At 45.9% G+C, this 25514-nt stretch overlaps 1 protein-coding gene across 1 annotated transcript in view; it reads right to left on the reverse strand.

Annotated features, from left to right (window-relative positions):
- The window catches only part of COG5 (component of oligomeric golgi complex 5), a 367764-nt gene that overhangs the window by 61805 nt on the left and 280445 nt on the right, over positions 1-25514 (reverse strand). The window contains exons 12-14 of the mRNA XM_065401879.1: positions 24794-24998; positions 23152-23313; positions 20814-20913 (exon numbers count right to left, since the gene is read on the reverse strand). Coding sequence (XP_065257951.1) covers positions 20814-20913; positions 23152-23313; positions 24794-24998 — 467 coding nt within the window. The remainder of the gene's footprint in view (positions 1-20813; positions 20914-23151; positions 23314-24793; positions 24999-25514) is intronic.

Below are 25514 nucleotides of genomic sequence, written 5' to 3' on the forward strand. Positions count from 1 at the left end.
AACCCCACCCTACCGGGAGTCACCTCATGCCCAAACTGCTATACAAAGGGAGATCCAGGACATGCTACAGATGGGTATAATCCGCCCCTCTAACAGTGCATGGGCATCTCCAGTGGTTCTAGTTCCCAAACCAGATGGGGAAATCCACTTTTGCGTGGACTACCGTAAGCTAAATGCTGTAACTCGTCCTGACAACTATCCAATGCCACGCACAGATGAGCTATTGGAAAAATTGGGACATGCCCAATTCATCTCTACTTTAGACTTAACCAAAGGGTACTGGCAAGTACCACTAGATGAACCCGCTAAGGAAAGGTCCGCCTTCGTCACCCAGGCAGGGGTGTATGAATTCAATGTACTTCCTTTCGGGTTGCGAAATGCACCCGCCACCTTCCAAAGACTTGTAGATGGTCTCCTAGCGGGATTGGGAGAATCTGCAGTTGCCTACCTCGATAATGTGGCCATTTTTTCTAATTCATGGACAGAACACCTGGAGCACCTGAAAAAAGTCTTCGAGCGCATCCGGCAGGCAGGACTAACTGTTAAGGCTAAAAAGTGTCAAATAGGCCAAAACAGAGTGACGTACCTGGGGCACCAGGTGGGTCAAGGAACTATAAATCCCCTACAGGCCAAAGTGAATGCTATCCAAAAGTGGCCGGTTCCAAAGTCAAAGAAACGGGTCCAATCCTTCTTAGGCTTGGCCGGATATTATAGGCGATTTGTACCACACTACAGCCAAATCGCCGCCCCGCTGACAGACCTAACCAGAAAGAAACAGCCAAATGCAGTTCAGTGGACTGATAAGTGTCAAAAGGCCTTTAACCAGCTTAAGGCAACCCTCATGTCTGACCCTGTGCTAAGGGCCCCAGACTTTGACAAACCGTTCCTAGTAACCACAGATGCGTCCGAGCGAGGCGTGGGAGCAGTTTTAATGCAGGAAGGACCGGATCAAGAATTCCATCCTGTCGTGTTTCTCAGCAAGAAACTGTCTGAGAGGGAAAGCCATTGGTCAATCAGCGAAAAGGAATGCTACGCCATTGTGTACGCGCTGAAAAAGCTACGCCCATATGTTTGGGGATGGCGTTTCCAACTACAAACAGACCATGCTGCGCTACAGTGGCTTCATACCGCCAAGGGAAATAACAAAAAACTTCTTCGGTGGAGTTTAGCTCTCCAAGATTTTGATTTTGAAATACAACACATTTCGGGAGCTTCTAACAAAGTGGCTGATGCACTCTCCCGGGAAAGTTTCCCAGAGTTAACTGGTTAACAATTGTTCTTGTAATAAAACATATTGTTAGTTTTTATATAATCAGTAGTATGTCTAAAGGTACGTGTGTCTTGTTAACTCTGTTTTCTCCTAGAACTCCAGGAAGAAATCACAGCCAGTGTGGAACCGAACGTCCAACACTATCTGTGATTTGGGGGGCGTGTCATAACTATAAAGGGAAGGGTAACAGCTCTCCTGTGTACAGTACTAAAATCCCTCCTGGTCAGAAACTCCAAAATCCTTTTACCTGTAAAGAGTTAAGAAGCTCGGGTAACCTGGCTGACACCTGACCCAGAGGACCAATAAGGGGACAAGATACTTTCAAATCTTGGGGGGGGGGAAAGGCTTTTGTGTGTGCTCTTTGTTTTAAGGGGTTGTTCGCTCTTGGGACTGAGAGGGACCAGACATCAATCCAGGTTCTCCCCATCTTTCTAAACAAGTCTCTCTGTAAAAGGGTTTGCGCCGGGGCTCGACCCTTCAGGACAGGAGGGGAGCCACACCGACTCCCTACTGCACGAATTAAATAGTCCGTTAGCTCAGGACTCAGCCCCTCTGGTCCAGGGGGCTGAGGAAACCACAGTCAAGAACCCAGGCCCTCTGGAACAGGGGCTGGGCAGGCAGGCAGTCACTAAGCTCAGGCCCTTGGATGCAGGGCTGAGCACAAACAGTCAATCTAGCTCAGGCCCTCGGTAGCAGGGGCTGAGCACAAGCCGTCAATAAGCTCTGGCCCTTGGAGGCAGGGCGGAGCACAAACAGTCAATCTAGCTCAGGCCCTCGGTAGCAGGGGCTGAGCACAAGCAGTCAATAAGCTCAGGCCCTTTTCAGCAGGGGCGGAGCACACACAGTCTATAAGCTCTGGCCCTTGGAGGCAGGGCGGAGCACAAATAGTCAATTTAGCTCAGGTCCTCTGGAGCAGGGGCTGAGCACAAGCAGTCAATAAGCTCAGGCCCTCTGTAGCAGGGGCTGAGCACACACAGTCTATAAGCTCTGGCCCTTGGAGGCAGGGCGGAGCACAAATAGTCAATTTAGCTCAGGTCCTCTGGAGCAGGGGCTGAGCACAAGCAGTCAATAAGCTCAGGCCCTCTGTAGCAGGGGCTGAGCAGACCAGTAGTCCCTTAGCTCTGGCCCTGGGTCAGGGCGGAGCACCAATAGTTAATTTAGCTCAGGCCCTCTGCAGCAGGGGCTGAGCACAAGCAGTCAATAAGCTCAGGCCTCTGTAGCAGGGGCTGAGCACACAGGCAGTTTAGGAGCTCTGGCCCTGGGTCAGGGCGGAGCACAAGCAGGCAATTGGCCTAGGCAGGTAAGGGGCTCAGGTTCCTACCTGCGTTGGGTGAGGGGGAAGCCTGCCACCCGTGTGTAGGGGTGGCAGGGGGGGACACAGGCCCACCCACTCCACTGTGTCCCAGCCCGGGTCCCTAGCGGCGATTAGTGTCGCTGCCGGTCAGTGGGGTATCCTGACCGAAACACACTGCCATGGGCTCATAGGCCTCTGTAGCCTGACTGGGGTCGGCTACCCCCGGGCTACTTCCATTTTCCCCCTCAGGGCCTACCTCGTCTGTGGCATCGGCTGCGGTCCAGTCCATCAGTGGGGACTCCTCTCGGCCGGGGCTTGGCGGCAGGTCTGGTAGCTCTGTAGGGAAATCCGGCCACTGATCCTCGGGCGGTTCCTCCGGATAACAACAGGGCGGGAAGGATTCTGGCGGGGCCTCCCCTTCAGGGTTGCTGTGGGGGAGTTCCACGGGCGCCTCCCAGCGACGGGAGCGGACGGGCTCCGGCGGCTCCTCTTCGTAATGGGCTCGGGGCAGCTCCGGCCAGCTAGGGCATCCACCTCGGGCTTCCGAGGTATCCTGGCGGGGAGCTCCCGACCACACGTCTGCTCCCTGCGGTGGCCGGCGCCTGACTGAGCTCTGGCTGCTGGCCTTTATACTTCCTGTCCCGCCCCTTGACTTCCGGGGGGCGGGGACAGGTGGCGGTGGCTCCGCCCACTTGGGTGTTTGCGCCGGGGCTCCCTCTTCAGGACAGGAGGGGAGCCACACCGACTCACTACACACCCCCCCCCTCAAGACTGGCTCCCGCATACCGGGGCCAGGTCCGTCCAATTCCCCTAGGCGCGACAGGAAGTCCGCGTTCGCATGGTCCTTGCCAGCCCGATGCTGTACGGTAAACGCATAGGGCTGCAAGGCCAGGTACCAACGCATGATGCGCGCGTTGTTGTCTTTCATCCGCATCAACCACCGGAGGGGGGCATGGTCCGTGACCAGAGTGAACGGGGCCCCGAGGAGGTAGAAGCGGAGAGCATCGCAGGCCCATTTCACGGCAAGGGCTTCTTTTTCCACAACCGCGTAATTCCTCTCCCGGGGGAACAGCTTCCTGCTGAGATATAGCACGGGGTGGTCCCTTCCGTCCACCTCTTGGGATAAGACTGCTCCCAGCCCTACCTCGGAGGCGTCGGTCTGCAGGATGAACGGGCGATTAAAGTCCGGGCTGTATAGAACCGGCTCCTGGCAGAGGCACTTCTGAAGCGTCCGGAATGCAGCCTCACACTCTGGGGTCCACTGTACCTGCCGGGGCCGGTCTTTAGTCAGGAGCCCCGTTAAGGGCGCCGCTATGGAGGCGAACTGAGGAACAAACCGTCGGTAGTAGCCAGCGAGGCCCAAGAATTGTCGAACGTGCCGTTTGGTCGTTGGGGTGGGGCAGTCCAGAAGGGCCTGGACCTTCCCCACGAGGGGTTTGACGCAGCCGCCCCCAACCGTATAGCCGAGGTATGTGGTTTCCTTCCAGGCTATACGGCACTTCTTGGGGTTGGCGGTCAGGCCCGCTTGTCGTAGGGACCTCATGACTGCTGCGACCCGGGGCAGATGGTCTTCCCAGCGGCGACTATAAATGACTACGTCGTCGAGGTAGGCTGCCGCATACTCCTGATGGGGCTGTAGGAGATGGTCCATCAGTCTCTGGAAGGTGGCAGGGGCTCCATGGAGACCGAACGGCATCCGCGTAAACTGGTATAGGCCAGTCGGGGTGGCAAAGGCGGTTTTCTCCTTTGAAGCTTCGTCGAGGGGGATTTGCCAATAGCCCTTGCTGAGGTCGAGGGTGGTAATAAACTGGGCCTCCCCCAGGCGGCCCAGTAACTCGTCTACGCGGGGCATCGGGTAGGCGTCGAAGCGGGAAACGGCGTTTACTCTCCGAAAGTCGATACAGAAACGTCGGGTGCCATCTGGCTTGGGCACCAGGACCACCGGGCTGCGCCACTCGCTCTGGGACGGCTCAATGACGCCCAGAGCAAGCATGGCCCTTACCTCTTCCTCAACCTCTTCACGCACTCTATATGGCAGGGGTCGGGTCGTCTCCCGAATCACCTTCCCAGGCTCGGTCAGGATCGAGTGCTTGACCAGGGAGGTGTAACCTGGTACTGCCGTAAAGGTTTTTTTGAAGGCCTGCAGGAGGCAGTTGGCCTGTTTGAGTTGCTCCTCGGTAAGCGAGTCGCCTAGCAGGGGTAGCGAGTCGCTATCTGTTTCGGGCACACGGGGTCCCAGTTCCGGCTCGGGGGGGTACGGGTTGATTAAGAGGCCCTCCCGGTCATGCCACCGCTTCAGCAGGTTCACATGGTACCGTTGGGCCTCCTTGCGTTTCCCCGGCTGCTGCACCTCATAGGTGACGGGTCCCACCTTGCGCACAACGTCGTACGGCCCTTGCCAGCGGGCTAACAACTTCGATTCACTAGACGGTAAGAGGAGGAGGACTCGGTCCCCGGGTTGAAATTCTCGGTCTTGGGCACCCTTGTTATAATTCCGCTCCTGGCGCTCCTGAGCCGCCCTCAAATTCTCGCGCGCCAGGGCTCCGGCCTGGGTCAGGTACCCCTGTAGCTGGAGAACGTACTGTAAGAGTCCTTGGGCGGGGGAGGCCGACTCTTCCCAGGTTTCGCGCATCAAGTCCAAGAGACCCCGTGGCCTGCGTCCATATAGTAGTTCAAACGGGGAGAACTTCGTCGAAGATTGCGGAACTTCGCGGACGGCTAACAACAGGGGTGGCAGGAACTGGTCCCAGTGGCGAAGGTCCTCTGCTGGGAACTTCCGCAACATCCCTTTTAGAGTGCGGTTAAACCGCTCTACTAGCCCATCCGTCTGCGGGTGGTAGACGGAGGTGCGGAGTTGTTTGATGCCTAAGATGGTACAGACCTGTCGTAACAGTCGGGACGTGAAGTTCGTGCCCTGGTCGGTTAGAATCTCCCTAGGCAGTCCCACCCGAGCAAAGATCTTCACGAGTTCCCCCGCGATGGTCCGGGCGGTGATACTCCGCAGGGGAATGGCCTCCGGAAACCGGGAGGCATAGTCCACCAGCACCAAAACGTATTTGAATCCCGCGGCGCTTTTCGGGAGCGGGCCCACGAGGTCCATAGCGACCCGTTCAAAGGGGGTCTCCATCAACGGCATGGGGACCAGGGGCGCCTTGGGTATCCCGGGCGGAGCAACCAACTGACAGTCGGGGCAGGAGGCGCAATACTTCTTCACCTCTGGATAGATTCCCGGCCAGAAGAAGCGCGTCAGGATCCGAGCCAGGGTCTTCTCCTGGCCCAGGTGTCCGGCGGCCGGCACATCATGGGCTAACTTCATTACGGCCCGCCGGTGGCACAGAGGCACCATCAGCTGGGTCTGCGGTTCCCGGGTACGGGGATCACGGTCCACGCGGTAGAGCCGGTCTCGGCGCAGCTCGAAATGGGGCCACCGATTAGCTTGCTGGGGGTCCGTGATACTCCCGTCCACAGCCGCGAGCTGTTCGTAACAACTGCGAAGGGTCGGATCTTCCCGTTGGTCCCGACAGAAGTCGGTGTCGAAGCGGGGCTGAGGGGTAGGCTCCGGCTGCGGCCCCGCCTCATCCGTGTCGTTCGCCTCGGGCGCTGAGTCCTGCTCGGGGTTCTCAGGGGAGGGCCCCAACCTATCGGCCTCCAGGGCCGGCGTGGGACGAAGGACCTCCTCGAAGGCCGGCCAGTCGCGACCCAGGATCACGGGGTATGCGAGGTGTGGAGCGACGCCAACCACCAGATTCCGGGTGACCCCCCCGATAGTCAGGGACACCCGGGCACTGGGGTAGGGTCGGACGTCCCCGTGGATACATTGTAAATAGACCCATCCCAGATGGGTATCGCTCGGCGGTACCAGTTCCTTTCGGACCAATGTCTGTCCACAGCCTGAGTCAATCAACGCCTGGGTAATTCTTCCCCCGACGGTCGCCGGGATCGTCAGCTTGCGGTTCAGGGCTGGCCGGGCCCGATTCTGGCCCGCCCATACTTGTGCATAACTACATTCCATTTCTGGACAGTCTCGCTGGAGGTGCCCCATTTTTCCACAGCCGAAACAGGGGCCGAGTTCAAGCCGCCTGCTCCGGGGTCCTCCTCGACTCGGGCTCCGGGGGGGGCTCCGCCGAGCCCTTGGGGGCCCCTGGCCCGGGGTCGGTAGCCCTGTCCGAGGGGTCGACTCCGGATGCCGGACACGGGGCTCGCGGCGGGACTCGGGCCGGGGTTCGGGGCGCCTTGGTTCGCTCGGGGGGTTCCCTTTCTTTTCGCCGCGGGCGGGTTCGAATCCTGCATTGGGGCGTCGGACGATGGGACCCACTGCATTTTCGGCGGCGAGGAAATCCTCCATCAGCGATACGGCGAGGGCCAGCGTCGCCGGCCGGTGGCGGAGCACCCAGGCTCGTCCCCGGGAGGGTAGAGTGTATATAAGCTGCTCTAGTATAACCTGTTCGGTTACTTCCTCCGCCGTCCGGGTGTCGGGCTGCAGCCACCGCCGGCAGGCCTCTTTTAGGGCCTGGGCCACCAACCGTGGTCGGGCTCCGGGAGGGTAAATCTGACTCCGGAACCGTTGTCGGAAGGTCTCCGGACTGACGTCGAGAGCGTCCAGTATGGCGGCCTTCACTTGGTCGTAGTCCCGGGCCTCCTCGGCCGCCAGTCCGCGGTAGGCCACCTGGGCTGCCCCGGTCAGATAGGGGGCCAAGAGGGTGGCCCATTGGTCCCTGGTCCACCCGGCGACGATGGCTACCCGCTCGAAAGTGACCAGGAAGGCCTCGGGGTCATCGTCCGGGCCCATCTTGGTCAAACGAAGGGGAGCAGACAAACGCGGCATCCCCGCAGCCTCCCCCACTGGTCCCGTCACGGTGTGGGGGGGGCGTAACCAGCAGCTGTTGCAGCTGGTTCCCCAACTGCTGGATCAACTGCTGTTGTTGCTCCAGCTGAGCCGTGTGTTGCTCCTGCTGGAGCTGGAGATGGGCGGCATCTCGCTGCTGCTGCTGGGCGAGCTGAGCGGTCTGCTGTTGCTGCTGCTGCAGCAGCTGGGCCGTCTGCTGCCGCTCCTGGCTCTCCGTCAATAACTGGACTAGACGCTCCATATCCATATCTGGGTGAAGCGGGGGGAGGACAACGGCCGCTCCCCTTCTAGCCCCTTCTCACAGGGGCAGGGGCTCGCAGGCCCCACGTTGGGCGCCACGTGTAAAAGGGTTTGCGCCGGGGCTCGACCCTTCAGGACAGGAGGGGAGCCACACCGACTCCCTACTGCACGAATTAAATAGTCCGTTAGCTCAGGACTCAGCCCCTCTGGTCCAGGGGGCTGAGGAAACCACAGTCAAGAACCCAGGCCCTCTGGAACAGGGGCTGGGCAGGCAGGCAGTCACTAAGCTCAGGCCCTTGGATGCAGGGCTGAGCACAAACAGTCAATCTAGCTCAGGCCCTCGGTAGCAGGGGCTGAGCACAAGCCGTCAATAAGCTCTGGCCCTTGGAGGCAGGGCGGAGCACAAACAGTCAATCTAGCTCAGGCCCTCGGTAGCAGGGGCTGAGCACAAGCAGTCAATAAGCTCAGGCCCTTTTCAGCAGGGGCGGAGCACACACAGTCTATAAGCTCTGGCCCTTGGAGGCAGGGCGGAGCACAAATAGTCAATTTAGCTCAGGTCCTCTGGAGCAGGGGCTGAGCACAAGCAGTCAATAAGCTCAGGCCCTCTGTAGCAGGGGCTGAGCACACACAGTCTATAAGCTCTGGCCCTTGGAGGCAGGGCGGAGCACAAATAGTCAATTTAGCTCAGGTCCTCTGGAGCAGGGGCTGAGCACAAGCAGTCAATAAGCTCAGGCCCTCTGTAGCAGGGGCTGAGCAGACCAGTAGTCCCTTAGCTCTGGCCCTGGGTCAGGGCGGAGCACCAATAGTTAATTTAGCTCAGGCCCTCTGCAGCAGGGGCTGAGCACAAGCAGTCAATAAGCTCAGGCCTCTGTAGCAGGGGCTGAGCACACAGGCAGTTCAGGAGCTCCGGCCCTGGGTCAGGGCGGAGCACAATGGTTAATTTAGCTCAGGCCCTCTGCAGCAGGGGCTGAGCACAAGCAGTCAATAAGCTCAGGCCTCTGTAGCAGGGGCTGAGCACACAGGCAGTTTAGGAGCTCTGGCCCTGGGTCAGGGCGGAGCACAAGCAGGCAATTGGCCTAGGCAGGTAAGGGGCTCAGGTTCCTACCTGCGTTGGGTGAGGGGGAAGCCTGCCACCCGTGTGTAGGGGTGGCAGGGGGGGACACAGGCCCACCCACTCCACTGTGTCCCAGCCCGGGTCCCTAGCGGCGATTAGTGTCGCTGCCGGTCAGTGGGGTATCCTGACCGAAACACACTGCCATGGGCTCATAGGCCTCTGTAGCCTGACTGGGGTCGGCTACCCCCGGGCTACTTCCATTTTCCCCCTCAGGGCCTACCTCGTCTGTGGCATCGGCTGCGGTCCAGTCCATCAGTGGGGACTCCTCTCGGCCGGGGCTTGGCGGCAGGTCTGGTAGCTCTGTAGGGAAATCCGGCCACTGATCCTCGGGCGGTTCCTCCGGATAACAACAGGGCGGGAAGGATTCTGGCGGGGCCTCCCCTTCAGGGTTGCTGTGGGGGAGTTCCACGGGCGCCTCCCAGCGACGGGAGCGGACGGGCTCCGGCGGCTCCTCTTCGTAATGGGCTCGGGGCAGCTCCGGCCAGCTAGGGCATCCACCTCGGGCTTCCGAGGTATCCTGGCGGGGAGCTCCCGACCGCACGTCTGCTCCCTGCGGTGGCCGGCGCCTGACTGAGCTCTGGCTGCTGGCCTTTATACTTCCTGTCCCGCCCCTTGACTTCCGGGGGGCGGGGACAGGTGGCGGTGGCTCCGCCCACTTGGGTGTTTGCGCCGGGGCTCCCTCTTCAGGACAGGAGGGGAGCCACACCGACTCACTACACTCTCTTATTTCAAAATTGTAAGTAAAAGCCAGGCAAGGCGTTTTAGATTTACTTTGTTTTCTGAACTTGTAAATGTACCTTTTACTAGAGTGCTTATCTTTGTTTGCTACACTTTGAACCTAAGACAGAGGGGAGTCCTCTGAGCTCTTTAAGTTTGATTACCCTGTAAAGTTATTTTCCATACTGATTTTACAGAGATGATTTTTACCTTTTTCTTTAATTAAAAGCCTTCTTTTTAAGAACCTGATTGATTTCTCCTTGTTTTAAGATCCAAGGAGTTTGGATCTGTATTCACCAGGGAATTGGTGAAAGGTTTCTCAAGGCTTCCCAGGGAGGGAATTCTTGAGATGGTGGCAGCGGACCAGAGCTAAGCTGGTAGATAAGCTTAGAAGTTTTCATGCAGGCTCCTACATTTGTACCCTAAAGTTCAAAGTGGGGATACAGCCTTGACAGCCCCATTGAACAAAAACAGAGAAAGCTATGGAGGACTTCAGAGACAATTTGTGTTGATCCTGATACTTTTGACTAAAGCCATCTAATGAATTCTTCATACCTGCCAAATTAATCACCGAAGGATGAGTCCTGTTGTGATACACTATTCCCACAGGTGAATTTCCTCCAGCCTGCTTCTACTGGTTTCCTACACACTGGACTATTTAGAACCAAACTCCACAAGGCAGAGGAAGTGCAGAGACCCTCTACATAGCTGCTCAATCCATCCCACCGAGGGCTACAAGACACAGAGAGCCTTTAAGCAGGACCACCAGAGTGGGGTGAATTCCACCAACACATACAAAGCATAAGCAATTTATTTAATTACCATCTGTCTTTTTAAATGACTACTGATTCAGTCCATGCATTAATTCAATTTATAGTACTTCAATTACCATTTTTAAACTGAATAAGCAAATAAGCTTTACATTGTTAAACTCTAACTTGCTATCTGGTGAGAGCTATTCCAAAATAATGAAAACTCCAAAGCCTCTGAAATAAAGTGATATACATTTAATCAAATGTACTTATTTAAATTCAGTGTGAATCATAGAGTTTAACTTGACATGAAACCAATCAAACTACATAATATGAAAAGCTACAAGCACTGTGTAATCATGCTGTTTTTCTACCTGTTAGCAAAACGACATGCTAGATTTAAAGTACAATTTTTAGTCCACGCTACCAGCAAGATAAAATACAGTACATAGTACTCCAAGATGTTTAATGCCTAGTTAAACGTTTTCTGTATTTTAGCCAAGAGCCTCAAAAAATATTCCACATTTGTTAAGTGAATCACGATCCAGATAGCAAAGGAAAACATGAAGGAAATATATGAATATTTATCTCCTAATCTCTCTTTCTAAATCATTGCAAATTCAAATGAAAACATACAAGATGTGAGTAAAGTTTTCAAAAGCACCTAAAGTTACTTAGGACCACAAAACCTTGGGCTCTGAAATCACTTATCACATAGACACTTTTGAAAATGTTACCCAGTATGACTAATTACTCTTTCCTAATGGACCTCTGATTACTTCCAATTTAGGCCCATTGCTATCTTTAGCTTTTACTATTTTGCTAAATTAATAATCTTTATGACATTATTTTTAGTGTCAAATAGCTTGCCTGTGCATGATATTTGAGCCTGCATTATTTAATCCTTTTAATGTGACAAATATTGAATTCATGTTTGTGTGTTTTACCATTTAAATAGCATAGATGCATGTTTTTCAATGATAGTCATGTCTTCCAATACTTATAATAGACATTATGGACTCTAAAAAAATTATATATTAGACAAAAGTCGGGGGTGAGGGGAGAATAGTGCCTCATGGTACCGTTGGCTTGTGGCACAATCATCGACCAGTTGAAGCCTCCCCATAAATGCCACTTTTATTATTGTTTTTGACTGTTTGCAAGCTCATTAAATTTCATTCTACATTCCAACAGTTCACAATATTCGACAGTGAGACAAGAGGACTCGACACATTTGCCTGGAACTGTCAGACAAATCTCATTGTTGGAAGATGTCCTGAATAAGATGTCATCCTTAAACTGAAAAAGCACGATTCCATTCAATTCAATACCACACAATACAAGACATGGTTTAACTTTCATAAGACCACATAATAAAAGTGACAACCAGAAATTTATCTTATGTCATTATGTTAAGGGTCTAGCAATATTTCCATTACAAATAAAGTCTTTGATGGGCTCATAAATTTGCGCCAGCAAAAGGACCATTCTAAAACCAATAATTTTTCTGACACCATGGATCTTCACTTTTTGTGCAGAAAGATATTACCTTATATCATTATTGCATTGCCTAAATGTACCTTTACTTAAACTTATGAATAAGTACTGATAGCTTAAACTGGTTATCAGCACAAACATGGATTCTGTAAATGCTCCACACCTCAACTGAAGTATGAAGAAGTAATGAATAAGCCTTGCAAGTATCATCACATTCTGATGACACCTAGGAAACAACAGCACTTTTTATACAGGTTCAAACTTATCTGCTCCCACCTGAATCAACAGAAAAACATTCCAGATCCAAAAAAATGGCCAATGTCTTAATAGAACAACCTAAGCACATACACTGAAATCTTACAGTCTACCCTAGGGGTACTTAAAGGTAATTATTATAGGCCTATTTCAAGCCACATCTGTATTCTAGGAAGTCAGGAAATCAGCACAGTACACACAAATGTGTAAAAGATAAAATCATCATAAAACAGTAAGTGAACTGAAATACATCCAATAGTTCAAAATTTTAAAGGGACCTCCACCTACAGTTTCACAACTGGAAACGGGCACAAAAGGAACAATTGGATAGTTATGTGTCCATTACATCATTAGCACTCGCAAATTTGTTCCCACAAATGTTTGTTAATGTAAAATTCCAGGTGCAAAATCAGAGACCATTTTTAAAAACACAGATGCAATGTTTATGCAAAGTTGATGTTCTAGTAACCTCTGTAACTGCATCAAGATGTCAATAACCCAGGGTATAGAGGGCCTTACCAAACCCTTTGCTTTTCTTTAGACTTGTGGTTGAATGAGACTGGTGTGGACGGATCATCTGGCACAAGGAGGCCTCTGAACCCTCTGCCACCTATGAAAGGGTACTCTAGGCTGTCCCCCAAACACCCCAATGCATATAAGAGGTTTGGTGATAGGCCAAGGATGTGTTCTGAGATCCATAGCTGCAGTGTCTCTAAAACCTCAACGAAGAGGCTGTGAAGCTGATGGGCTGAATGAGCAAGAACTCTTTTGCCAATACAAGCTGCATCTCCACTAGAGGTATTTGCTGGCATAGCTATACTGGTAAACCCTTGCTAGTGTGGACAAGGCCTTAGACTTTTTTTCATTTCCCACAGGAGAAAACGGAATTGTGGTCCCCCTACAACAACATTTTTCAGTTTCACTAGTCTTGTTAGTTTTTGTTTTCTCTCTCAAACTGTTTGACAGAAAAGGGGGAAGTAACAGGGAGTATCTATTAAGCTAGACACTTTCCGCCCTATATCTTCCTAAACAGCAAAATCCTGACTGAACTCAGAGTTAAGGGTTCAAAAAAGCTCTTATTTCCATGAATTTACAAATACCCTGTTTTCTAAGAAACTACATAACTGAATAGTCTGAAAGTCAATCACTTGCACCAGGGTGTTTTTTATTCTCAACGTTTTCTTTTTAAAATCACACTTTCCTTTTACATTTTTGCTCTCCTTAATAATCTTAGTGGCTGAGCCACAATCTTCCATTACAAACTCTGGGTCAGTCACGGTTCTTTCATCATTGTAGATTCTGTATGAATACTTCTTGCATTCTGGGCTGTGAACAAAATAATCCACTGCACATATTTACCTCTTCATTCCCTTGATTCAACATGTCACACACTTTTTCCTATACAAATGACACTGTGAAATTCCATTTAAAGATGGTGTTGCTTTCTCGGTTCAGAGTTTAAGCTGAAGTAATTGTTATTTTTGCATTCCACATTGGCTTTTTAGCATTTTCTTCCCTCAATCTCTTCTATGAAATGATATTTACACAATAAGTAAAAGCAGTGATCATTCTAGATTACGTTTAAAAAATTTAAACAAAAAGGAATAACAGAAGCCATTTTATTGGCTCTCACCCTCCCTGGAAGATAAATGAAGCCATAATTACCAAAGAATCAGAACGTTCTAAACTACATTAACCAGAGGCATATGTCACACCTTGTGACTACCAACTATTTGACTCAAGGTAAACTGAAAAAATACTCAAGACTGAGATGAAGAATAAGATGCTAATTATCATAAAAGTTTCTGACGATGGATGGGTGGATATGCAGGAAGGTGGCTTCTACATTGATGCTCAGTAATTACTTTCTGGTTTTTTGACCATACTTTGAGACAAGATCAGCTTTTTTGCAGTACATTTAAAAGATGAGATGATATTTTCTGGAGATGTATAAAAATGTCCATATCCTCCTCAAGCTTAAAGGAAGAAAATAATTTGTTACGACCGGTTCTGAATGCTGGCCAGTAGGTCAAAGACATTTAAGAACAAGGTGTTAATGCTGCATACCTGTTAAAAATGGGAAATTGAAAACAAATCGCTGTTACTAGCAGCAAGGGCTTAATCAGTTGCAACAATATTAAAGACCACATTTGAATCCACTTAGTAAAACCACCACAATGTGTTTCTCAAACTGGCAATCTTATTGGCAGCCTCAGTAAGGAGACCAGTGACAGAATGACTTTGAGACAAGATATACTCCTCACTCCAAGAGCTGGTCTCTCTGGAGCAATATTGAAGTGCAATGGCAGGAAAATACACTGAGCCATACCTGTTCTGTGGGTAAATGAAGACTTCATTCAAGAACGGCAATAGTGAAATTGACTTTGAATTATATATTCTTGTTAATTTTAAAAAATGTATTTGGTGGTGAGATACTACAGTGATGGGCACTCTAAAAATACCTTAAATGATAGACAGATAGCTGAGGAATATCTGTCCATCTGGATATTAAACTCACTAAAAATAGGACATTAAATTAAAGGAGGCATTAGGGTGCACTAGCATCCAATGCTACGTCAACCATATTGGCATAAAAATGTGTTGGATTAAGGAAACCAATGTAACAGACTTACTATTCAAGGTACCCATGCTATCAATCCAACAAGATTTTGAGTTGCCAAGTACTCATCAACACCCCAGAGTGTATAACCTGTGCTCTTTCCTGGCTCTCAACTATGCAATGGTGTTAGATACGTTGGTTGAAAACTGTGGCTCAGTCACTTATGGCTGACATGGGCTACAGAAGGAAAGTTACATGTAGGGAGCATACCTCTGAAATATCCCTCATTTTGAGTGATGTTGCTTTTAGTTCCAATATTATATATGTTCCACAGAAACTTGGCATCTCCCTCACATTTACCATTTACACCAGAAATAAAGAACTACTAAACTGAGGTTACAGAAAGAATTTTATACTGAAGGATGGAATCCCGCAGCATTTTAGGTTTCCCACATGAATAATTTGTTTGTGCCCCTCATTCAGGGCCTTTCTTTGACACATATTGTGTCCCACATTTGGGCATTGGCTATGATAGCAAGTGAAGTCCTGAAGCAAGTGAAGCAGTCACAAGGTTTTATTGCGTCACAGATTCTTAACTAACAGAGTTAAAAGACATGCACTAACATCAGAGCAACAGCCCAGAACAGTTTTATTGCACAGCCTTGCCATAGACAAGACAGACACATTTTGCCAATCCTTTAAGTGAGATGCATAAGAGAAATTAGATCCTGCAGAAGTTGATAGCAGAATTCTCTCCACCTGCCAAGAAAATCAAGTGGGTGAGTTGATTTTTACAACTCTGCCTCTGCATATTATTTTATTTGTTTGTTCATTGGTCAAAAGACAGCAGGCCAATTTGTACCTGACAGTTAAGTCTTGTGCAGGGGGGAAGGGGGAAGGCAGCAAGCCACAGCCTCCATAGCATTGACAGCAAGATAGAAGGGGTAGCAGTGGGATTCTGATTTAAATTAATACCAGTGTCTGACAGGTTGATTGTGACTTGGGGGGGGGGGGGGAGGAAATTGAAAGAGGTCCCTGGGTTCAAAAAGCATGAGAACCACATCTTCTCTAGGCAACTGAATTTTTATGCTCACAGTATAACACATTTTATCTATGTGCAATGGGTGGGTGTGTTAGTGTATTTTAATCCACCCACATGCACAGCTGAACAGAAATAGCACCGAAGTAAAAGAACATACAGTACTTACATTACCACTCACACACTGTGAACTAACTGAAATCATCACTCAAAATGAAGAATTGGGGGGGGGGGGGAGAATCTATAAATACTCTAGGCAACAATCCTGCACTGGGGAAGGGGATAGACAAGATAACCCAACAGGTCTTTTCAATCTAATTTCTATACAAATCTTTGGCTCTTGGAATTTACTTTTCTGCATTATCTAACATGTATACTGACAACGGTATGAATTTAGACCAGGGTTTCCCAAACGTACAAAGCTTTTGTCCTTTTCAGGGACAAATGTTTCACTACCCTCTCGCCCCAAGACCTCTAGTTCTAACCATGAACACAAGAAACATGTCTAACTGCAATCAAACCAAAACACATAATTATGTTACCAAAAAGGAACTTTAATTATAAAGGAATTGCAACATTTTAAATACATTCAAAATTCAGTGCAGTAGATAAGCCGACTTGCTGGTGAAAATTGTGCCCCGGGAGGTCGAACTGGGGAAATACACTTTTGCTTCACTTTCAATCAACAGGTGATTGTGACACTTTCATTTTTTCATAACCAGCAAAGAGAAACCTGACTTTCAGATAGGGTGACCAGATGTCCCGATTTTATAGGGACAGTCCCGATTTTTGGATCTTTTCCTTATATAGACTCCTATTACCCCCCACCCCCTGTCCAGATTTTTCACATTTGCTGTCTGGTCACCCTACTTGCAGAGATTTAAGGACAAAGTGGGATGAGAACTTTCAAGGCTTCTGCTCCTAAAGCTGGGTTTTCCTCTTCCTTCAGAGAGAGCCAAAAGTTAAGTTCCTGGCTAGAGAAAGTCATGTCAGGGACATGTCGCTGGAGAGGCCTGTCACTGTGTCTTAGAAAAGTGCAGTTATTGCTGCCAACTCTACAGCATCTTATGAAGAGGTTGGTGAGTCACCTCTTTCCCTTCTGTGGGTCTGCAAGAAGTAATTCCATAGGTGGTTCTGAAATTCCCTGTGATACAGATTTATGAGTCCCTGATGGCTGCTAACCAGCTCCTCAGTTCCTTGAAGTCTAAAACAACAGGAAATGACTAAAAGTTTCCTCTCTGTGCTCAGGAAATACAACTACCAGATTTTCTGATTAACTTTCCTACTCTATTGTGCACAGACAGAAAATTCCTATTTCCAGCTCTGGAGAGAAGAGTTCAGATCATTTTAGTACCCAATAATGTCAGCCAGGCTGACTAAGTGTGCCGCCCAACATGAATTATCAAAGATATTAGCAAGTGAAGATGGATGATCACTCTGGAAATCTGTACTTCTGCTCTTAATTCAGAGTCAATTAATTAATCTGTACTTCTGCTCTTAATTCATGTGAGACATCTCACAAGGAATTGCTCGTGAAGGAAACCCATGTCAACACAGAACAATGCAAAGAGTCAAGAATTTAGTGAAGTTCACTCCTTTAATTGCTTCACGAAGGACCCGATAAAGCACTGGTGCCCCACCTTTTTACACAGGAGGGCCACATAAATCTAAGCACAACATTGTGTGGGCCAAACAGATTCTACATATTTTAATAAGATTTAAAGTCACCTGAATTGATTTATATTTTAAGTTCAGCTTGTTTCATATGCATTTAGCTAAGTTGTTTCTATGTACAATATTGTCTGTTTACACATGTGTGTAAACTAAAATGATATAAACATGACAACAAAATGCTAATTAACTGGCCGTTAGTATACTGTGTTGAAGAAGCAGGTCACAGGCCTTATGAAATGCTCTGGTGGGCTGTGTACAGCCCGTGGGCCTTAGGTTGGACACCCCCGTGACAGAGAGTAAGAGAAGCCAGCATGGCCTCTATAAAGAAAAAATCATGCCTTTTTAATCTAATAGCAGGCCAATGTAATAGTTAATAAAGGCAAACCAGTTGACAACTTATTTAGTCTTTCAAAAAGTCTTTTCCAAAGTCCTTCACAAGAGGCTATTAAGGAAATTAAGTAGCCATCTGGTGTCTTGGATTAGAAATTGGCTATGAAACAGAAAACTAAGAGTAAGAATAAAAGGGTCAATTTTCAACATGGCAAAAGGGTAACACTGGGAGTGCAAAGGTTCTATACTAGATTCATGCTAGGTACTGTTTCATATATTTATTAATGATCTGGAAAAGAGTGATCAGCAGACAAAAATTTTTAGGTAATCAAAATTAGATACTGCTATTATTAATAAAAGAACGGCTAGGAACTTCAGAGAGACGGTGAATGGGCAACACAATGGCAGATGAAATGCAGTGTTGACAAATGCACCAAAATCTGAATTAGCTACATGCGTTGCTGGTTTCTAAACTAAATGTACAAACTCAGAGCATCAATGAGAGACAGGGTGACCAGATGTCCCAATTTTATAGAGAGAGTCCGGATATTCAGGGCTTTGTCTTATATAAGTGCCTATTAACCCCCACCCCCATCCCGATTTTTCACATTTGCTAGTGAGAGAGCAGCTTAATTAAAAAACTCTGCTCAGTGAGCAGCAGTTGTGTTAAAAAAAGCAAACAAAACATCAGAATGTATAGAGCATGGACAGAAAAACATTACACCTTCACCAGGCATATGATATTCAGTCCTGGCCACCTACTTTCTCTCATATCTATAACAACATAAAATCAAGTCAAAATTGAAACAAAATGTTATGATCAATCCAAAACATTTTTTTTCCTGAATTTTCTTTTGAAGAATGTTGACATTTTTGGGGTTTGTTTCAATTTGGAATGAAACCATATTTCAAAATCTTTTATAAAACAGAATTTCCACCGTTCACACAGCTCTAGTTCTAATGCACCTTTGCAAAAGAGCAAATTTTCAATAGAACCATCAGAAACACACTTCACACACACTAGAAGCTGTGCAGCACCTCAGATAACTCATCAAGTTGAAATGCTAAGTAGTCACTTTTCTTGGGTTTGGAAATCTGTTGCTTTCAGACATTCTCAGCCATAATTCTAGCATGAAGTGAATCAGTGTTATTTGACAGAGGCACTATTTGCCATTTGGTAGCTGCTTCAGGTCCTAGAAGTTTTGATAATATGAATATTGAGTAGGCAAAAATAAGATTTTTCTGTAGTTGTATAGCATACAATTTACAGTATTGCATGGTTTGTAGAAATATTAGAAAATAGGCCCGACGGACATAAGTATTCTCTCACACTGCCAGTTTGAGTAAATCAGATCTCTTGATTTTTCAAGGTTTCCAGTTTGTTCCCCTAAAACTCCTTGGATTTATCTTCCCATGATGAATGCTCGGTTGCAAGATATAGCAACAAAGTTGAAGGCTTCATGCTCTCTCACCTAGCACTTCAGAACACAGTCTGGTTTCAAACTAATTGATGCAAAGCCACATATTAGCATACTTTTGCATTTTCTTTTTTCCCCTTCTGAGTTGTCTTTGGAACAACATGCTGCTTTACTAGGCACAAATGATCCATTTTCTGAATAACTCAGTCAGAAATGAGCTCCAACGAAGACTGGGCGGCGTGAAATATTGTCAGGGGAGGCACAGTGCCCGTTTGCAGCTGACATGTCTGGTGTCCAGATCAGTGATGTGGGCATAGGTATTTTGTGTTGTACATAGAATCATAGAATATTAGGGTTGGAAGAGAACTCAGGAGGTCATCTAGTCCAATCCCCTGCTCAAATCAGGACCAACCCCAACTATATCAGTAAGTGATATTGTTAATATGGCTTGTGCTGTATTGTAACAGTTAAATCCAGGCACACATACATAGGTACAAGTTTGCTGTTTTATTTGCAGAGGCTATAGCAACCTACTTCTTGCACTAATATGCACTGACAGTCTAGCTGGAGTTATAAAATCAGAACACAGTGGCTTTAAAGGGAGGCCCCATTACAGGGCTTTATGTTGTGTATCAATTAAAAAAATCATTTAAGTGTATTAATTATTTTCAAAATGTTAGATTTTCTGCATGACCTACCATGGACCTCTCCCCTACCATGCCTCTTCACTCTCCTTGAGGTTGCCCAGCCCACATTTTGGGAAACCCTGATGTAAAGCATTCAGTAGAAATGGTCACTTGGCAACCAAAATATTTACCAATGCTTTTCAATTTTTTACAGCCCATTCAAGTACAGTACATGCCTGAAGGTAAACAGAACCCCAATACCAGAGTTATTTTATAGTAAATTGCTGTGTAACAGTATCAGCAGGCATCCACTACCAAGTTTCTATCACTGAATGAACATTATAGTGCAGTACTTGAATTTCAATGAAATCTGATCCTGCCTTCAGAACTACAGCTGTTTAAGAAAATACCTCATTAACACATGTAAATAACCAAAACAGCCACTTACATTGTGTATAAAAAGTTTTCCTATTGCAGGAAGAAGGTTTTTTAAAATTTAAACTGATGTTTGCAACAAAAGTATGAAAACACTGACATCAGAAATCATGGGGAAATTGTACATATATTTAAAAAAGCAAAATGGTTCCTATTACAATTCCAATCACTATACTTCCAAATGTTGGTTTCTTGCTGCTCTACTATTCTGTTCAATTTCATGCTAGGTAGCAGTGCGTGGCAAATGGTCAGGAATGTGTGACATGACAGTAAATGAGCCCAAAACTGAGCACCATTTAAATGCACATTTGTGAAAAATATGCCCGAATTTTGATCCAAATAAGGGTCCCAAACTGAAATCTTTATTTGCATGTACTAGGATTTGAATATAACAAATAAGAGGTACTATATAACAGACAGACCATCAAGTGTTAGTAGCTATTACACTAAATTTTAATTATTTTAATTCCACTGCAAAACAACTAAAATCCTGAAATTTCAGTTTATAGTCAACAGGGCAAGTTCTGCTTTGACTTACATACACACAAATCCCACTGCAGTCAATAGGTCTGCATGGGTGTACCCAAGAGCAGAATTTAACTCAAAATGCATTCAATACAATGGAAAGTGTATTCAATAATTTTATGTACTAGGATTCCAGTGCTGTTATTTTAATAAATCTGTGACAAAAAGAAAACATTATATCTTTATAAACAACATTATTTAGAAATTGAAAAATGACTTACAAGCTGCTCAGACTTTACACCATATAGTTGTATGGTCTTTGCCACATTTTTTGAAACAGCTAAACTGAGGTTTGGGTCCACAGCAGCCACATTTAGCTCGCTAGAAACAAAGGTGATAGGTATTAATTAAAACTAAATAGTCCAGATTGTAACAAATTAACTATTAATAACTAGTAACATGGCATGTCAACTTGGAGGAGAATAGTATATACAACCAAAATTCTATGAGGCACAATGGTTCAATTTACTGTTTAACAAATCTATTCAGGAATTTTATGAGCTGAGTGTATCACTTCCTATTCTGATGCTAAGAAAGAACTCACAGTGAGTAAACTTGGTACTGCAGCGTGTATGCTAAAATGATATTATTCCCCTTGGGTTCAAAGTATTGACTTCAATGCATTGCTTGGCAAGCAGAATTTGGTAGAGGCAAGCACAGAGTCATTCACCGATGAGGCTAGGGAGTAAACTATGCAGAGATTCCAAGGTGCTTTGTTTGTCACAACTAATAGGCTTTATTGTAAGCACAATATGCAGTACAAGGGACCCCAAAATAGATGGAAGGCAACAAACTGAAGAAAACAACAAGAAATTATGGTCCAAATCACTCCCTGGGGAATCCCTGTCAGGAGGATGAGCGCTAACTCCTCAGCACTATTTCCCTCACGTTCCCAGAACCCCACAGACATCCATCTGCTAGGGCTCCATCTACAAGGAGCTCTGCAGAAATTTGGGGGCAAGAATAGAGATAGCTATCCAAGCAGCATTATCCTCCTATGGGTCATGCTGCCAGAGGTAATCCTCCAAGCACTGAGGGAGATGTGAGGATTCACAGAATTGGGAAGCCTCACCCTTAGAGAACTTCACAGGGCCCTAAACTTCACTAGCTAGACAACTCAGTTTTCCTGCCCTTTGTGAAGTTCCCCTACTTCCTCTGCAAGATGGGGCATCAGGGCCCATAAATATGTGCAGTACAGTCCAAACCAGCGATACTGAGTCAGAGGCTTGGGAGCCGCAAGTGGCTCTTTGCAGCACATTATATTAAAACACTGTGTGGTTTACTGTGGCTCTTTTGGGTAATGTTGATTGCTAATTTGGCTCCTGAACCACTGAAGTCTGAGTATGACTGGTCCAAACCCTAAAATGAGATGAGCACCTGTAATTCCCACTGAAGTCAACAAGAGCTGTAAGAGTTCAACATTTTTCACAATATTAACACATCCAGTAAATTACATAGAATGCTACCTATTCATGCTAGTGTTTGGACCAGTCCTTGCTAAATAGACTAAAACACTGAAATCAGGGATTAATGAAAATGTTCCATTTGTGATTTAAACATTTCAGTTTACTTTTTCTAACTGGGATATTCCTCTTCATCTACTATTCTTGTTATTTCATTCTTTATGCAACAGATTGTTTTAATCGGAGATTTAGTTTATAGCCAAGCAAATATCATCTTCCCTTTCATAGACTCATAGACTTTAAGGTCAGAAGGGACCATTATGATCATCTAGTCTGACCTCCCGCATGATGCAGGCCACAAAAGCTGACCCACCCACTCCTGGAATAATTCTCTCCCTTGACTCAGCTGTTGAAGTCCCCAAATCATGATTTAAAGACTTCAAGTCTAAGTGCATTATATAATTATGCAATTACCTTTGCCAGGCAAATTTGTAATCTCAAAAGAATGAAATCAGGTTTGTTTGACAAGACCTATTTTCCATAAAGCCATGTTGACTGGCAATTATATTCCTATCTTTTAATTGTTTATCAATTGAATCCTGTATAAGCTTTTCTATTATTGCCTGGGATTGATGTCAGGCTAATTGGCCTATAGTTCTCTATATCATTCCACTTATCCTTTTTTAATATTGGCACATTAGCACTCTTCCAATTTCTGAAATTTCCCCATTATTTCAAGATTTATTAAAAAATTAGTATCAGTGGGCCAAAGATCTCCTTGCCAACTCTTTTAGGACTCTTGGGTGCAAACTGTCCAGCAATGCCATTTTCGATACATTCAGAATAATTTAGTTGTAACACATTTACACTAGCTTTAAAATGTCTCTTTTTTTACTGCATATTAAGCACAATCATGTGAATAAAATTACTTATGTGCATGCTTGCAGAGAGCAGACCCCATATGAATATTTCAGAATTACTCCTGCACAACAAAATTCAACAGATGAACCCTGATTTAATTTCAGTGCTAATAACTTCTATAATTAAAGGGGAATCAAACATTTACTGTTAATGAAGTTTCATTTCCAAAATTTTAATATAGAAAATAAAAAGACATGGTGCAGATTACATGTTGCAATATATTATAACCACTTACCTTGCTATAGTTTTAATGATGCTGTCAAGTTCATCAGTGGAAGGAGGATTCCGACCCCCAGGGGGAAATACAAGGTTGATGGGGTCAAAAAGTCGAGATAATGACTTTGACAAATAAGCAGCTTCATAAGGTTGCAATGAGTCTTTCAAGGCTTTTTCTGAACTGTGGGCGTAAAACAGCATTATCATTTTCTAAAGTTGAAATATATAGTAGCAAGTTGAGGCTGGGACTCCTCTGGAGCTTATAAACTCTGCAGAAGCCAGAACTATATGTACTGCCCAGGAGTTATTTTTTCCATTGAAGTAAATAACTGTTCAGTTAGCCTCCTTACATAGCCTCCCTGTGCACTAGCTCCCCCTGAGGCCTGTTGTATGAAACAACTTTGGTGTACCTAAACCAAGTTATTCTTGAGATATACAACATTAGGAAAGTGTTCCAAAAGTGGGAACAGAGTCTTTGTTTGACATCACATATCTCATAACAGATGGCCTGAGCCCCACCCAGAATATGCTAAAAAATTCTCCTCTCACATGGAGCTACCTGTATAAAACACCAGGGAGAAACGACCATTTTTGTGCTGGCTTCAATATTAAATTTTAAAACTACATTTAATATACTTCCATCATTACAATTCCTGTTAGTGAAAATGATTCAATAGTAGCTACTATGTAAACTCTACCAGGGGAATTATGACTTTTATACTTAGGAACGATAGGATAAATGTGTAGGGTGGGATTTTCAAAAGGGCTTAGCACTGACTTTTCTTGCTTTCACTGAAGCCAATGGTAAAACTCCCATTGACTTCAATCGGAGTATAGTTATGCCCATGCACAGCACTTTTAAAAATCTTATCCTACATATTTATCCTTTTGCTCATAAGTCATAATAGATTTATTCACCAGTGTCAAACCTAATCTTCTCCATATTTAACATGAAAATCATGTACATTCTAGGATATAAAACAGATATGGTGAGAATCATTAGGAACTGAGTATCTGCCACTCTGTAGTGATTGTGGTACCACAAAATACAGGAAGACACTACAGTAATTGCATTTGCACCAGATAGGCAAATGGTGACTTTTAATAATTCCTATTTGCTGTCTACAGCTATACACAGATGTAAAGACAAAACTAGCTACAAAGTACTGACACAGATCAAAAACATGAATCTTAATGTGTCTTCATTTTATTTAAAACACACACACACACACACACACACACACCAGTTGATAGAAAGACTGCTGAAAAAGCCCTTAAAATTCTAGCTCTCCTGCAGGGGATTTCCTGCTTTGTGAAGCTGAAAAACCCTGAGTTCTTGTCTAAAAAAACTCCCTTGTTGCAGGATGGGTGCTGGCAAAGTGCATTAGAGGAATGTGATTGGTAAAATGCTCTAACGTGTTGCACTCTAACTGCCCCAAGTAGACTCTGCTGGCGCACTCTGAAAGGTGCCTAGTTTATGTGCACAGGCACCTTTTAAAGTATGCCAGTAGGGTCTACATGGGACAGTTAGAGCACAACACATTAGAACACTTTACATATCACACCCCTCCAGTGTGTTTTGCTGCACCATGCAGACAAGGCCTATGGCTCTAGGATTGTATAGTTATCTCATCGGATACAGCAGTTTGTGCTAAACATACTCATAATCCTGTTTCTTTTTCATGAAAATGTCATGTGTATCTTCTTCCATCTGTTGCAGTTCAGCAAAGAGATCTGTATTTCCACTTGCATTAAAATTTCTTTGAATATTTTGACTGTATTGTTGTAGGCGCTTCCACAAGTCATTATAAAGTCTCAGTAATTTAGGGTATTCTCCTTCAAAAGCTTGCTTCAAAAACACAGAAGCTGTAAAACAAAACAATAAACAGCATTCATTATGATCTTCCAAACTAGCCTCTTTGATAAAAATAAATAACATGGATCTTAGCACTTAAATCGGTACATTCCTATACAATAAAACTGAAGTATTACTATATCTACAATTAATATCACTTTTGTAAAAACTATCACAGTATATGCAAGTGACAAATATAAGTGTCTAAAACACTGTAATGCATCCCTCCACAATCTGAACCTTGAACATAAAAACCTTGCCTTGTACAATAACCATCCCAGCTATGTTATACGGCATTTCATGACCAAACTATTATTTTATTACTGTTACTATTTATCAAGCGCAACAGTATGCTGGGTTGCATATATCTAAAGCATTTTTCAACGATAGTTTTGCAATGGAAAAATCTATACTTTTGTTTCATTTTCAAGGCACATATTTAAAGGGACACAGATAACTCGAAGTAGGCCCAAATCTTTAACAAACCTTAAAGTTATTGTTACAATCTGGTGGGAGAAGCCCTTCAG

This window comes from Emys orbicularis, chromosome 1 (genome assembly GCF_028017835.1).
Source record: "Emys orbicularis isolate rEmyOrb1 chromosome 1, rEmyOrb1.hap1, whole genome shotgun sequence".
NCBI lineage: Eukaryota > Metazoa > Chordata > Testudines > Emydidae > Emys > Emys orbicularis.